Below are 15,418 nucleotides of genomic sequence, written 5' to 3'. Positions count from 1 at the left end.
AACATTCTTCAAGAAAAGTAATCATGGAGGACTTTAAAGTTCTAATAAATTTAAAAAATACTTTACTGAATTCAGTTGCAGGACTCCCTGAGATGATAAAATAACTGCTTTGTTGTTTTGAAATTCTAAGAGCGTGTTGGTTAGATTCCTCACAAATGGCGGCAATGAAGTCAACAGTTGAAGGAAATACAATGTTATCACGACTTTCATGGCTTTATTGAAAAGCAAGATGAATTTGTCAGTTGATTAATCCTGTTGCAAAGACCATCTCAAATGTATAAAGGATGACTTCGACAAGAAGACTGATTTCTTAAGATTATGTGAAAAACAGCCATACGGTTTTGAAGCAATGCTTTGTGAGTTATTTAAAAATTATACCTGTACCACAGGTCTTTGGATAACAAAACAAATATATACTTAAGATTTGATGGGCTGGGTGTGGTGGCTTACGCCTGTAAATCCCACACTTTGGGAGGCCGAGGCGGGTGGATCACGAGGTCAGGAGATCGAGACCATCCTGGCTAACATGGTGAAACCCCGTCTCTACTAAAAATACAAAAAATTAGACAGGTGTGGTGGCGGCCGCCTGTAGTCCCAGCTACTCGGGAGGCTGAGGCAGGAGAATGGCGTGAGCCCGTGAGGCGGAGCTTGCAGTGAGCCAGGATGGCGCCACTGTGCTCCAGCCTGGGCAACAGAGCGAGACTCCGTCTCAAAAAAAAAAAAAAAAAAAAAAGATTTGATGCTCTTGAGCAACTTGATGCTGTAAAATTCAGAATGTCTTCAAGTGTATGGTCCAGAAACATAGTCTGGAGTTGGTAAGTGGCAAAGCCTTTGATGAACATGGCCAGTGACCTCTGATTACTCCCCAAAGCCAGCGTTTTTTTCTTGTGCAGTGCATAAGATTTATTTATTTAAAAAATCCTCATACTAGTTTGGAACCAGTAGAACCTATGGTTAAGCTGGCTGCATTGGAATTAGCTGTGGACCCAAATCCTAACTCTGCTACTTTCTAGCATTGTGAATTGGGCAAGTTCCTTTCATCTTTCTCAGCCTTAGTTTAATCATTTGTGAAATGGGAATATAGTGTACCTGAATACAGTAGTGGTTATATTTAGTGAATTATGCATGTAAGACACATAGTATTGGGTAGCTCAAGAAATAATTTTTGTTATTTTTTATAATTTTATAATTTTGTTATTTTGTAATTTTTTTGTTATTTTTTTCTTCAATTTTAAATGACTCATATATATCAGCTTGTTTCAATTCAGGCAAACCAGAACACTTTGAAGAGCATATACAGGAAATCCCTAAAGCAAAAAAGGGGGAAAAGCTAAAAAAAAAAAAATAGTTATAGTCCAGAAAACTCATTTAGTGAAATAGCGTGTTGCAAAAATTTGAATTCAGCCAGTTTTTTTTCTTCTAGTTAGTAGTTTTGGAAATCAGTATTCTATGAACTAAACACTGAGAAGACATTTCCTGTTTTGTTTTACAAGACGTAGTGTAGTATATGAGGACCTGCACAGGAAAACAGGAAGAGCCTGCTTGCTTCTCTGTCATTCATTAGCTGAATGGCATTGATCAGACTGCTTAATTTTTCTGGGCCTTCTTGCCACAGGCCTGCTTTAAGAGTTTTTTTCTAACCTGAAGATTACACCAAAAAACATTTAGAACTGATCAACAAATTCAGTAAAGTTTTAGGATACAAAATCAACATACAAAAATCATTAGCATTTATATACACCAACAGGGAACAATCTGAAAAAGAAACCAAGAAAGCAATCTCATTTAAAATAGCTACGAAGAATATAAAATACCTAGAAATCAATTTAACCAAAGAAGTGAAGCATCTATACAAGGAAAACTATAAAACACAGATGAGAGAAATTGAAGAGGACACCAAAAATGGAAAAATATTCCATGCTTTTGGACTGGAAAAATTAATATTGTTAAAATGATAACACTTCCCAAAGCAATTTACTGACTCAATGCAATCCCTATCAAAATACCAATAATCTTCACAAATATCGAAAAAAATCCTAAAATTTATATGGAACCACAAAAGACCCTCAATAACTGACACAATCCTGAGGAAAAAAGCCCAAAGGTGGAGACTTCACACTGCTTGACTTCAAAGTTTACTACAAAGCTATAGGAACCAAATCAGCATGGTATTGGCATAAAACAGACACATAGACCAATGGAACAGAACAGAGAAACCGGATATAAATCCATGCATTTACAGACAACTCATCTTGGACAAAAGTGCCAAGAACAATGGGGAAAGGACATTCTCTTCAATAAATGATGCTGGGAAAACCAGATACTCACATGCAGAACAATGTAACTAGACCCCTATCTCTCACCATATGTAAAAATCAACTCAAAATGAATTAAAAACTTAAATATCGGACTTGAAACTATGAAACTACTAGAAGAAAACATTTGGGAAACACTCCAGGTCATTGGTCTGGACAAAAACTTTTTGTATGAGACCACAAAACACAGGCAACCAACACAAGAATAGACATATGGGATTTATATCAAGCTAAAAAGCTTCTACACAGCAAAGGAAACAACAAAATGAAGAGACAACCCACAGAATGGGAGAAAATATTTGCAAACTACCCATCTGATGAGGGATTAATAACCAGAATATATAAGGAGCTCAAATAATAGCAAAAACAAATAATCTGTTTTAAAAATAGGCAAAATATCTGAGTAGACATTTCTCAAAAGAAGATCTGCAAATGGCAAACAGGTGTATGAAAAAATGCTTAACATCACTACTCAGAGAAAGGCAAAACTACAATGAGATAACATCTCATCCAGTTAACATGACTTTCATCCAAAATATAGGCAGTAATCCCCCCCCTTCAAAAATAAAAAACCCAAATACAGGCAATAGTGGATGCTGTGAGGATGCAGAGAAAGTTGAACCCTTGTACATTGTTGGTGGGAAAGTAAATTAATATAAGCACTATGGAGAAAAGTATGGATGTTCTTAAAAAAAAAAACTAAAAATAGAACTACCATATGATCCAGCAATTCCACTAATATATATATGTATATATATATATAAAATAGTGGAAGTTTTCTTAAAAGTTTTATATAAGTTTTCTTTGGAGAGATATATATATATCCAAAAGATATATAGAGATGTATATCAGATATATCAAAAAGATATTTGCTGTCTGTACTCCCATGTTTATTGCAGCACTATCCACAAGAGCTAAGATATGAAATCAATCTAAGTACCCATCAATGGATGAACGGATAAATAAAATATGGTTTATATATACAGTGGAATATTATTCCACCATAAAGAATGAAATCTCGTCATTTGCAGCAGCTTGGATGGGACTGGAGATCATTATGTTAAGTGAAATAGCCAAACACAGAAAGACAAATGTTGCATGTTCTTATTCATATGTGGGAGCTACAAAGGTGGATCTCATGAAGATAGAGAGTAGATTGGAGAATACCAGAGGCCAGGAAGGGTAGGAGGGAATGGAGGATGAAGAGAGATTGATTAATAGGTACAAATATATGGTTTGATAGAAGAAATAAGATGTAGTGTTAGAAGGATCAGTAGGGTGACTACAGTTTACAACAATCTATTGTATATCTTGAAATAGCTAGGAGGGAAAAATTCAAATCGTTCTAGTATAAAGAAAAGACAAATATTTAAGATTATGGCTATCCCAAGTATACTAATCTTTACAGATTATATCAGTGTATTAAATGATCATATTTACTCTGAAACTATATTATGCATACATAAAAAATAAAATTTTCTTACAGATATAATTGAAGCTCCTTTTAAAATTCCTTGCTGATTCCATTCTCCTTCCTACCTCCTCAGAGGGAACCACACTATGTCTGCTTCCTATAGCAGATGTTGTTGGTTGCCTAGACAATATTCATGCCTTTATTTATAGAATCTCAATTTTCTTTAGCTATCTACTCTGCTTCTAGAGGACCTGCTACTTAAGAGAGGCAGGTGCCAGCCACCAGCCCAGGAAGACTGATTGGTTTAAGCCAATGATGGTGGTGTACCATTCCTCTTGCCAGAGTTTGGTTTAGGCATTGGCATGTGATACAGTTTTGACCAATGAGACATGAGGGAAAGTCTTCCAGGGACTTCTGGGAAAGATTTCCTCTCTCCTGAGAGAGGCACACAGAGGAAGAGTCCTTTTTTCCTTGGAACTTTGGTGTGTTGAGATGTGATGCCTGGAATGTTTTAACTTCTGGGGTCATGAAGGGAGTCAGACTGTGGACAAAGCTGACATGTGGAGGATGGCAGAACAGAAGGATGAGATGAATCTAGGCTCTTTGTTTCTACTATTCGGTGACCGAATTAACACTGGAAACTCTCTAGTTCTGTGTTCATTATGCATGACAATAAATTCCTACTTGTGATTCATGCCAATTTGAGCCACAATTTTCAGTTACTTTTAGCTAAAAGCAGTCAAAATGATATATTTCTAGTCCAAGAAGTTGTACTTTTACTACATAGATGTTTTTATAATGATGTGTAATTATTTTGTGTTCTTCACACAAATGATCTTGTATCATACAAGTTGGTTTTTTAATTCAACATTTAATTTTTGCCATGTTGGTACAGTTTAAGCATTGTATAATTCATTGTATAAAAATATCACAATTCATGCGCTTATTGATGGACATTTAGGTTAATTTTTTCCCTATTACAAATAGTTCTGCAATATCTATTCCATTAGATGATGCCACGTGTACATATATGAGAGCTTCTTTAGGGCTGCACTATCCAGTATGATAGCCACTAGTCACATGTAGCTATTTAAGTTAAAATTAAAAGTTCAGGTTTTTTGGCCAGGTGTGGTGGCTCACGCCTGTTATCCCAGCACTTTGGGAGGGGAGGCAGACAGATCACTCCAGGTCAGGAGTTTGAGACCAGCCTGGCCAACATGGTAAAATTAGCTGGGAGTGGTGGCATGTTCCTGTAGTCCCTGCTACTTGGGAGGCTGAGGGACGAGAATCACTTGAACTTGGGAGGCAGAGGTTGCAGTGAGCCAAGATCACACCATTACACTCCAGCCTGGGCAACAGAGCGAGACTCCGCCTCTAAAAAACAAAACAAAACAAAAACAAAAAAGTCGCGTTTTTGGTTGCATTAGCCACATTTTAAGTGCTCAATAGCTACATATGGCTAGTAGTTATTGTACTGGATGATATACATATGGAAAGTTCCTATCACTGTGGGAGGTTCTGTTGGATAGTGCTGCTCCAGGACAGGGTTTCTGAATATTTTTCATAGTACGGCACCTGCAGAAAAGGATAATATTGGTACAGCTCACTGGGATAAATAGATAAGGCTGCTCAAGGTTGGAGGAGACTGGTTCAGCAACTCTGGCTGCCCGAAGACCTTCTCAGTTGCCCTAAGGACTGAGGCATTGCTGATGTCTCAGGTATCCCTGTAACTCATTTCCTGCCCATCAACATGCCTTGGCTCTGCTTTAGATGTATACCCAGGAGTGCTGTTGCTGGGTCATAGTGCATGCATGTTTCTATTTTACCAGATATTACCATCTTATTTTCCAAAGTAGTTATAACAGTTTATACTTAACATAAGCAGTAAATGCAAGTTCCTCTTTTCTTCTCCTTGGCAATACTTGATATTGGGAGATTTTTATATTTTTGCCAATCTGATGGGTGTGAGTTAATATACCATTATTTTAACTTGCATTTCCCTTATTTTGGGTGAGGTTGAACATTTTTTCATAAATGTAATTTCTTAGAATTTCCTGTGCATATCCTTAGTCTGTTTCGTATTATCTTGTTTATTACTTTAATTCATTTGAGGAATTATTTTTTCGGATGCTAACCCATTTGCAAGTTATATGAAACACCATATATTTTGGCCTGTCGCTCATCTTTTAACTTTGCTTATGATATATGTTGTGGCACCAAAGTTTTAAACTTTAACATTGTCAAGATTATCAAACTTGTTCTCTGTGGTTTGAGCTTTTATAGCTATATTAAGAAATCCTTTCTTATTCCAGTGTCAAAAAGATAAGTCTGTTATATTTTCTTCTAAAAGTTTTCAAGTTTTACTTTTCACTTAGAGTAATTTAAACAGCTTTCATACCAAGAATCAAGTTTTAAATTCTTAAAACTAGGCCGGGTGCAGCAACTCACACCTGTAGTCCCAGCACTTTGGAGGCCAAGGCAGGTGGGTAGCTTGAGCTCAGGAGTTCGAAACCAGCCTGGTCAACATGGTAAAACCCTGTCTCTACAAAAAAATACAATAATTAGCCAGGCGTGGTGGTGTGCGCTTGTGGTCCCAGCTACTGGGAAAGCTGAGGTAGGAGGATCGATGCCTGGGAAGTCACCTGGGAACTGAGATCGTGCCATTGCACTCCAGCCTGGGTGACAGAGACTCTGTCTCAAAACAAAAAACCCTCCAAAAACTTACAGCAAATAAGATTTAATTCTGTCTCTGTCTTCCAGAATCCCCTACTTATATCTTTTTATAAATTTTTTATAGTAAATCAATATATATTACCAAAATATATATTGCATAAGTATGTTCCTTTAAAAAAAATGAAAATTGATTTTTTTTTGAGACAGTCTAACTCTATTGCCCAGGCTGGAGTGCAGTGGCACAATATTGGCTCACTGCAAACTCTGCCTCCCGGGTTGAAGTGATTCTTGAGCCTCAGCCTCCCCAGTAGCTGGGATTACAGGTGTATGTCACCATTCCTGGCTAATTTTTGTATTTTTTGTAGAGATGGGGTTTCCACATGTTGGCCAGGCTGGTCTTGAACTCCTGACTTCAGGTGATCTGCCCACCTGAGCCTCCCAGAGTGCTGGGAGGTGTAAGCCACTGCGCCTAGCCGAAAATTGATATTTTGAAGAGTCTAAAATTTCCAGTTTTGCATATCTACTGGAAACGCAGTGTGAGTATTTTATTGTCTTTTTCACTTTTTAATGTACTCTGGGATGGTAAAATGTTTTGTCGTCTTGTATATTTGTATTCTATCGATTCTCTAATTTGAATTATCAAGAGCAAAGGTCACTGTCCTTTCCCTCCACATGTTGTTACCTAAGTTGTCTCTGTCTTCCAGAATCCCCTACTTTGAAACTAGTGCTGCCAATGGGACAAACATAAGCCAAGCAATTGAGATGCTTCTGGACCTGATAATGAAGCGAATGGAACGGTGTGTGGACAAGTCCTGGATTCCTGAAGGAGTGGTGCGATCAAATGGTCATGCCTCTATGGATCAGTTAAGTGAAGAAAAGGAGAAAGGGGCATGTGGCTGTTGAGAAGTCAAGTAAGCGACATAGTAGTTCAGGTGGCCCATGCCTGGGATCTTCTCTGTGATTGATACATGGCACAGTGAGAGATTAATGGGCATTGTGTACAAATTGCTTCTCACCATCCCCATTAGACCTACGAATAAAGCATCCGGTTCTAAAATTAATTTGTTGCAGCTTTGTAAATATTTCTTTAAGATTCAGCTTGTTAGGAGAAATATTTCGGAGCCAAAAGTGCCTTATAAAACCTTAGCCTATTATAGTAAATCATTCAAGGACTCAGAATTTTGCGTTCACAGAAGGGTGTATTTATTAGGTAGAATGAATGAGGGTACTGTCACCTGCCTTAATGTAGGTAGGCCCAGAGTCTTACATTTAAGATCTTACATGCAATTATAAAACCGCCACAGTCTTCAATCCAGATTTAAAGACTCATGCCACAGGTGACATTCTAAAATACCATTAAAGCCACTTAATATACATGCACATCAGCTCAATGTCTTTGAGTATTAATTTTATGTAAGCATTCTATTTAACATGAATATAGGACAAATCATGGCCATATCTATAGACCTTGGATAAACTGGATTGACCAATTGTACACTCATGGTGACTTTTTTGTTGGTGGGAAGGGGATTGGGGTGGGGCAGGGTGGCTTAATGTAATATGAGCAACCAAAGTGGGACTTCTGGCTCCCCGCTATATTCCCATTGCTCTGAATGGTTGATTGAAGGGTCAGGGAACTAGATTTTATGGCTTTAGTTCACTGTGATTGTACATTTATACTTGGCCTGTGTGCTGGCCACATCTGAACATAGCTGGTGCTTATGCCAAGTTACTTGTGATGAGTAAATATTTAGTTTCTTTTTCTTCATATTTATAATGTTGATGTGGCATCCTCAGGCTGCAGCTTAATTAGCTTATAAATTACTCATCTCTGTCTTTACCAGCAGGCTCTGTATTGTTGATATTTGCAACTTGTTTTGCTTTTCCATTGGTGGAATTGAAATAATTAGTTTTTAATTACATAAGATGCCTGTTTGCTATTTGGTGGAAGATAGATGTTCACATTGAAGCAGTTACATTTGTACTGTAGTTCAATAAAAGAAAAATGAAGTATTCTGTAGCTTGTATTTTTCATAGAGCTCATGAGCACTTACTGTACTTGCTGGGTCTTGCCAAGATCATGTATTCTGCTGCATTGCCAAAGTGTCTTCATACCAAATTAAACGTGGTTTTAATATATGTTTCATGGAAGTCGTTTATAAAATTCAAAGATATTTCATTTAGGTGAAAAGTCTTATTTATTAAAGTGGTTTGAATAAAGTAGATCAAAACTTCCAGAGACCTTAATGGCTATTTAGGAAGAAATATCACTCACCATAATTTAAATAAAGAATAAAAATACATGTATTTTGTGGTGGCAAATGTTTGGTAGAACTGTAATTAGAAAAATATAAGTATATTTGGGTGATGGTTACACTAGAAGCCCAGACTTTATGACTACACAATATATTCATGTATCTAAACTGTACTCGTACCCCCTAAATTTATTTTTGAAAAAGGAAAAATATAAGTATAATGAAAAAGCCTATTTTTTTTTCCACTGTCCTTGCACTACTCCCATAACAAACTTAGCCATGGTTGGTAACATTTTACATATTTCTATCCTTGAAATGAAGGCTTCTTTTAAATTCCAAAGAAGTCATGGAGGCCTGTGCATTTGAATTGTATATGCTAGTGAGGAAAAGATTTAGACATTTCAAGAGCAGGTTTGGCCGGGCGTGGTGGCTCACACCTGTAATCCCAGCACTTTGGGAGGCTGAGGAGGGTGGATCACGAGGTCAGGAGATCGAGACCATCCTGGCTAACACGGTGAAACCTGGTCTCTACTAAAAAAAAAAAAAAAAAAAAATGAGTTGGGTGTGGTGGCGGGCACCTGTAGTCCCAGCTACTCAGGAGGCTGAGGCAGGAAAATGGCGTGAACCTGGGAGGTGGAGCTTGCAGTGAGCTGAGATCGCGCCACTGCACTCCAGCCTGGGCGACAGAGCAAGACTCCATCTCAAAAAAAAAAAAAAAAAAAAAGAGCAGGGTCATAATCACACAGCAGTGCCTTATATAGTTGCCATAAGACTTCAGTGGAGTACAATATAATTTTACAGCTACATATCAGGGCATAGTCTATATGGCGTATTTGTGTTAGAATAACACATTAAATGTCTTTAAACATAAAAATAAGAATGTTTGCATGTTTCAGTTTTCAAGAACCAAATGAGTAATTAGCTATAGATTCCACTGGCCTTAAACATACAATTAAGTGTATACATGATATAGCGCACACACAAGAGCCACCTTTAATTATTGAAATAACCTGTATTCTTTTTGGAAATCATTTAAGTTTGGTATTGAAGTACTATATTTTTTGTGCATCAGTGTATTTTTCTATTTACAAGCCTATGTAAAAGTGAAGTGTATCTTCAGTGAACCATGTGCCAATTAAGCTGTAATAAAAAAGTGGTCTAGTCTGTCAAATTTGTGTGTGAATGTAACTTTATTATTACAAAGTTTTATAACAGAGGTTGTAATGCCAAAGGAAATGAAATTCAGGGATACACGTTCCATTAGGTGCTCACTGAGGGGCCAGCCAAGACAACATATTCTGGAAAAGTAATTAAAAATGTTATCAGGCTGGGCGCGGTGGCTCACGCCTGTAATCCCAGCACTTTGGGAGGCTGAGGCAGGCAGATCACCTGAGGTCGAGAGTTTGAGACCAGCCTGACAAACATGCAGAAACCCCATCTCTACTTAAAATACAAAATTAGTTGGGTGTGGTGGCACATGACTGTAATCCCAGCTACCTGGGAGGCTGAGGCAGGAGAATTGCTTGAACCCAGGAGGCGGAGGTTGCAGTGAGCCGAGATTGCGCTGTTGCACTCCAGCCTGGGCAACAAGAGCGAAACTGTCTCAAAAAAAAAAAAAAAGTTATCAAACGTGTATTGAGCACCTATATTTCGGAAGTGTTGTAGTAGACAATCTCAGATAAAACAAGGATGATTAAGGCCTGAACTAAGATCAGGCAGGGGTGAGAGATGATGCAAGAGACGCTGGGGAGGGTACAGTCATGGATTGGATGAGGAGGGTATATGTGGAGAGATGGCTTCTCTGACCTTCTGACCTTATTTCTTACCACTGTCCACCTCACTCTTCTCAGGCACACTGGCCTCCTTGGAGCAGTCAAGCATGTTCCTGCCTCAGATCTCTTGCATTTGCAGTTCCCTCTGTCTGGAATGCTAGTGTTCCATGTATACCTCTCCTATCCTTTAAGACTGTTCAAATGCCACTTTGTCCAAAGAACTTTACTGACCACCTTATATAAAAGAGCAGTCACTCCCCTTCATGGGCCCCAACCAGATTGTCACTCCTTGACCTGTTGTTCTGCTTTGCGTTTCTTCATATCACTCAATGTAAATATTTCACCACTTGATGTATTTACAATTATTCTTAGCCAAGAGGCTGACATGTGATTCACTTGACATATTTATATATTTGTCTACATCCATTAAGATATAAGCTCCACAAACAAGGACAGGGATTTAGGTAGTTTTCTTCAAAACTGTTACCGTCACTCAGAAAAAGGCCTGGTACACAATAGGTACTCAAATGTTTGTTGATTGACTGAGTAAAGGACTTAAAGAGGCAGCAGGGTCAAGAGAAAGAGTTTTCAAAAGGGGCCACTGTTAATGTTAAAAGACAGAAGAATACAATTTGAAAACAAAAACAGCGTTAAAAATGTTTAAAAAGGTTCACATATAGTAAGTCCATACTAATTTATTGTAAGAAATCAAGAAATCTAGGCCAGGTGTGGTGGCTCATGCTTGTAATCCCAGCACTTTGGGAGCTGAGGTGGGTAGATCACCTGAGATCAGGAGTTGGAGACCAGCCTGGCCAACATGGTAAAACCCAGTCTCTACTAAAATCGCAAAATTAGCTGGGCGTGGTGGCTTATTCCTGTAATCCCAGCTACTGGGAGGCTGAGGCAGGAGAATCGCTTGAACCCGGGAGGCAGAGGTTGCAGTGAGCCGAGATCATGCCACTGAACTCCAGCCTGGGTGACAAAGCAAGACTTTGTCTCAAAAAAAAAAAAAAATTGAGAAATCTGAGAAATAATTTCTGATCTTTTGAAGTTGATGTCAAGATGGCTAACAATCTATTTAAGACATGTTTCACTTGGTATTTTTATAAATTGGAAATCTCTATGGTGGTATTTCCAGCTCTTCTGTTATTGGTAATATAGGTATTTATAAAACTAATAAGCTCTTCCATTATAAGATACTTAGATAATGCTGGATAAAGTATGAACATATTTTTTAAAAATGTACCGATGATTTCTCAAAAAAATATGGGCAATGCCCTAAGACCACCTCCTTCCCCTTAAAAACAGACAACAGATGGAACTTAAAACAACCTGATGCTGATTGTGGTTTGCTTTTGGTTTGGTTTTGCCAGTATCGGTAATCAGGATGCTTTGTTATAATAGCTACAAAGAATTAGTAAAGAAAACTTTGGGCCTTTTGAGAATAGGGTGCTGAAACTGCAGCCCTCTGTCCCCAAACACACAGAAATCCAGGACCTGCTCTATGGTTTTTTTTTTTTCTTCTTCTTTTTGAGATGGAGTCTTGCTCTGTCGCCCAGGCTGGAGTGCAGTGATGCGATCTTGGCTCACTGCAACCTCTGCCTCCCGGGTTCAAGCAATTCTCTGCCTCAGACTCCCGAGTAGCTGGGATTACAGGCACCCACCACCACACTCGGCTAATTTTTGTATTTTTAATAGAGATGGGGTTTCATCATCTTGTCCAGGCTGCTCTTAAACTCCTGACCTCAGGTGATCCACCCACTTTGGCCTCCCAAAGTGCTGGGATTACAGGCGTGAGCCACCATGCCCGGCTGACCTAGTCTATGTCTTTAATCTCTTGTGAAAATTTACAACCACAAGTCGGCTTGAACACAGGTTTAAGGTTAAAGTGTATAATACCTAATTTTTCTGGGTATGTTCAATCAAGAAATTAACAAAAATTAACATTTTAAAGAAGTGATTTGTTCTGGATTACTTGGTGGAAGCAAAGCAAAAATGTTTGCAGATGGAACATTTCTGCACAGGCCAAAAAACACCCTACTATGGATGAGATTACAATGAAAAATTACAATCTATTTCTTCCTCATTCTTACCTCCAATCATTAGCAAGGGCCAGCAGACCAAACAGCCAGCAGGATTTGGCATTTAAGAACCTCAAATAATATACTTATCAGAAGCAGACCATAAAGTCAAAGTGTTTAAGATAATCACAAACATGAAAGGAACTAAAAAATCCTGAAAAGAAGTCAATATTAAAGATACCAGACTGGTTTGAATTAAAAAAAAACAAAAACTTCCAACAATGAAAAATATAGCCATTGATATTCAAAACTTAATGGTTAGAGGTTAAATGACAGGTTTGACAGAGTTGAAGAGGAAATTCTAGAAGGCAGGTCAGAGGAAATTACCCATAATTCAGCAGACAGAGATAAGGAGAAAGTCCTGGAGGGGTTAAAAGACACAGAGGGAAGAAAAAAAGCTCCAACTTATATCTAGTAGGAATTCTATAAGGAGAAATTAGAGAAACTGAAGGAAGAGGCAGTATATGAAAAGATAATAGCTGAGAATTTTCCAGTAATGATAAAAGACACATACCCTTAGATTTAGGAATCATAAACCCTAAGAAGGATAAATGGAATCATATTTCCAAGATTTCAGTTCAATCTTGCATTCCATTAAAATAGGTGGAAAGAAAAGAACAATTTCTAAGGCTGGCTATACACGCACTCATTCTAAAGTGAAGCACTGAATGTGTTCATAGACTGAAGGGAACAAAGTCTCAGATGAAGCCTTAAGGTATGGAATTAAGAACACAGATAAAGGATGTGGCCTCTGACATCAAAGGTAAGAGGGTAAACCTGGGTGTTCATGTATATGGGAAGGGTATAAAATTTCTTGAAGTAGTAGGAGCAAACTGAGAGTTGGGAAGGAACTGTGTAAAGTTTGCAAAGATTGGTGAGGCTCTTCCATAATTGTTGAGGAGGATAGGAGAGGAAGAATAAAGCAAAGTAAAATAATTTTCAGTCTCTTGGTTGACAATAAAGTATTGGGCAGATGTTTATTACTAAAATTTCTGGTATGTGCCTTTGTTATTTAACATTACTCTGGAATTACTGGTTGAATGACTAGACAAGAAAAAGTATCCAATAAAAGGAAAAATGTGTGTATTTGAAGATTATAACTATACAAACTGATTCTAGAGTTAAAATGAAAAGATAAATGTTGAAGAATAACCAGATAAAAAATGAATAAAAGGACAAGGAAGGAAGGGTGATATGGTTTGGCTGTGACCCCACCCAAATCTCATCTTGAATTATACCTCCCATAATTCCTATGTGTTGTGGGAGGGACTTGGTGGGAGATAATTGAATCATGGGGCCAGTTTCCCCTACACTGTTCTCATGATAGTGCGTTAAGTCTCACGAGATCTGATTATTTTAAAGGGGTTTTGCCTTTCATTTGGTTTTCATTCTCTTTGCCTGCTGCCATCCATGTAAGACATGACTTGCTCCTCCTTGGCTGCTGCTGTGATTGTGAGGTGTCCCCAGCCATATGGAACTGTGAGTCCATTAAACCTCTTTCCTGTATAAATTGCCCAGTCTAGGGTATGTCTTTATCAGCAGCATGAAAACTAATAGAAAGGGAGAGGAGGTAAACCCAGTTATTCAAAAAATGACAATAATTTAAATATTTGGGGAGTGGCACATTAATAAATAAAATGATGGAACCGAGTCCAGAAATGGAGCCATAGATGTGACATTATGAGTGAGTGGGGGAAAGGATGCTTTATCAACATACAGCACTGAGGGAAAGACACTGGAGTCCTATATCATTTATACTTAAATTCCAGACGAGTTGAAAATTCAAATGCAAAAAAATGAAACTACAAAACATAAGAGAAAACATTTTGAAAAACAATTTTGGAGTGAGAAGTGCAGTTTAAAGGAAAGTACCAAATCCAAAATCATAAAAAATTGGATAAATCTGAATATATAAACAACATATTTCTGCATGGAAAAATACCATGAGCAAAGCTTAAAACATTGATAGGGAAATAATTTCTAAATGCATGTCAGCAAAGGACTAACCTTAACGTGTAAAGTGCTGTTGAAAATCAACGAAAGAATAGAAAACTACGTAGGACCTGAACAGGCAATTCACAGAAAAAAGTTGAAAAACATTGTGAAAGATTCTTAACATCATTTGTAATTAAGTTCAAGTTGAAATAATAATAAGATAAATTTTCATCTCAGGTTGGCAAAGATCACTTTTCACAGCCGTGTAGTGAAACAGACATCTTATTTGTTGATGCTGAGTGTTAATTGGTAAAAACTTCTGGAAGGCAATTTAGTATTATCTGCCAAATTTTAAAACTATATATCTATATCCAGCTCCTCTGATCCAGCAGTTCTACATAAACCCTCTCTTGAAAAAGCGTACCAATAAAGATACTTATTATATCAAAAGATAAGAATGCCCATCGATTAGTAACCAATTAAAATACTTTCATACAATGGCATATATATATGAAAAAGAATGTTAAATACCCTTTTACAGTAAAATATGTATCAAATGCCTATTATGTGCCAGGGACTATTCTAGATACTGGGATGCGGTTGTAAACCAAACGAACTGAAATCCCTGCCCCTCATGGAGCTCACATTCCAATGAAGGGAGACAAGGTAACAGCAAGATGCAGAAAAGAGTAAATAGCATATTAACTAGTATTATAAAGAAGAGGACGTAGAGACAGGCAAACACACAAATATACATGTTTGCCTATGCACAGAAAAGCTCTGGCAGGTAAAAAACGGAACTGTTTTGCCCCTGGGGAGGAAGACCGCAGGTCTAGGGAGGGAGTCGTAGTTTCCGGCGAAAGTATTTGTTTACTACATATGTATATTAATTAAAATGGGGGGTAGGCGGATAACACGATTTTATATTAAAAAAATTGCTGGTAAAGTCCTTGGAGCATCAGCTACTCAACCG

The 15,418-nt window shown here is 37.7% G+C and overlaps 1 protein-coding gene across 9 annotated transcripts in view; it reads left to right on the top strand.

Moving 5' to 3' along the window:
• The window catches only part of RAB27A (RAB27A, member RAS oncogene family), an 84,956-nt gene extending 75,128 nt beyond the window's left edge, over positions 1-9,828 (top strand). For all 9 annotated transcript variants that reach the window (XM_054531501.1, XM_054531504.1, XM_054531505.1 and 6 more), the window contains one exon: positions 7,107-9,828. In XM_054531501.1, coding sequence (XP_054387476.1) covers positions 7,107-7,305 — 199 coding nt within the window. In that variant the 3' untranslated portion in view covers positions 7,306-9,828. The remainder of the gene's footprint in view (positions 1-7,106) is intronic.
• The last annotated feature ends 5,590 nt before the right edge of the window (positions 9,829-15,418 follow it).

This window comes from Pongo abelii, chromosome 16, assembly GCF_028885655.2.
Source record: "Pongo abelii isolate AG06213 chromosome 16, NHGRI_mPonAbe1-v2.0_pri, whole genome shotgun sequence".
NCBI classification, from domain to species: Eukaryota; Metazoa; Chordata; class Mammalia; order Primates; family Hominidae; genus Pongo; species Pongo abelii.
This window is presented reverse-complemented; position numbering and strand designations above follow the sequence as displayed.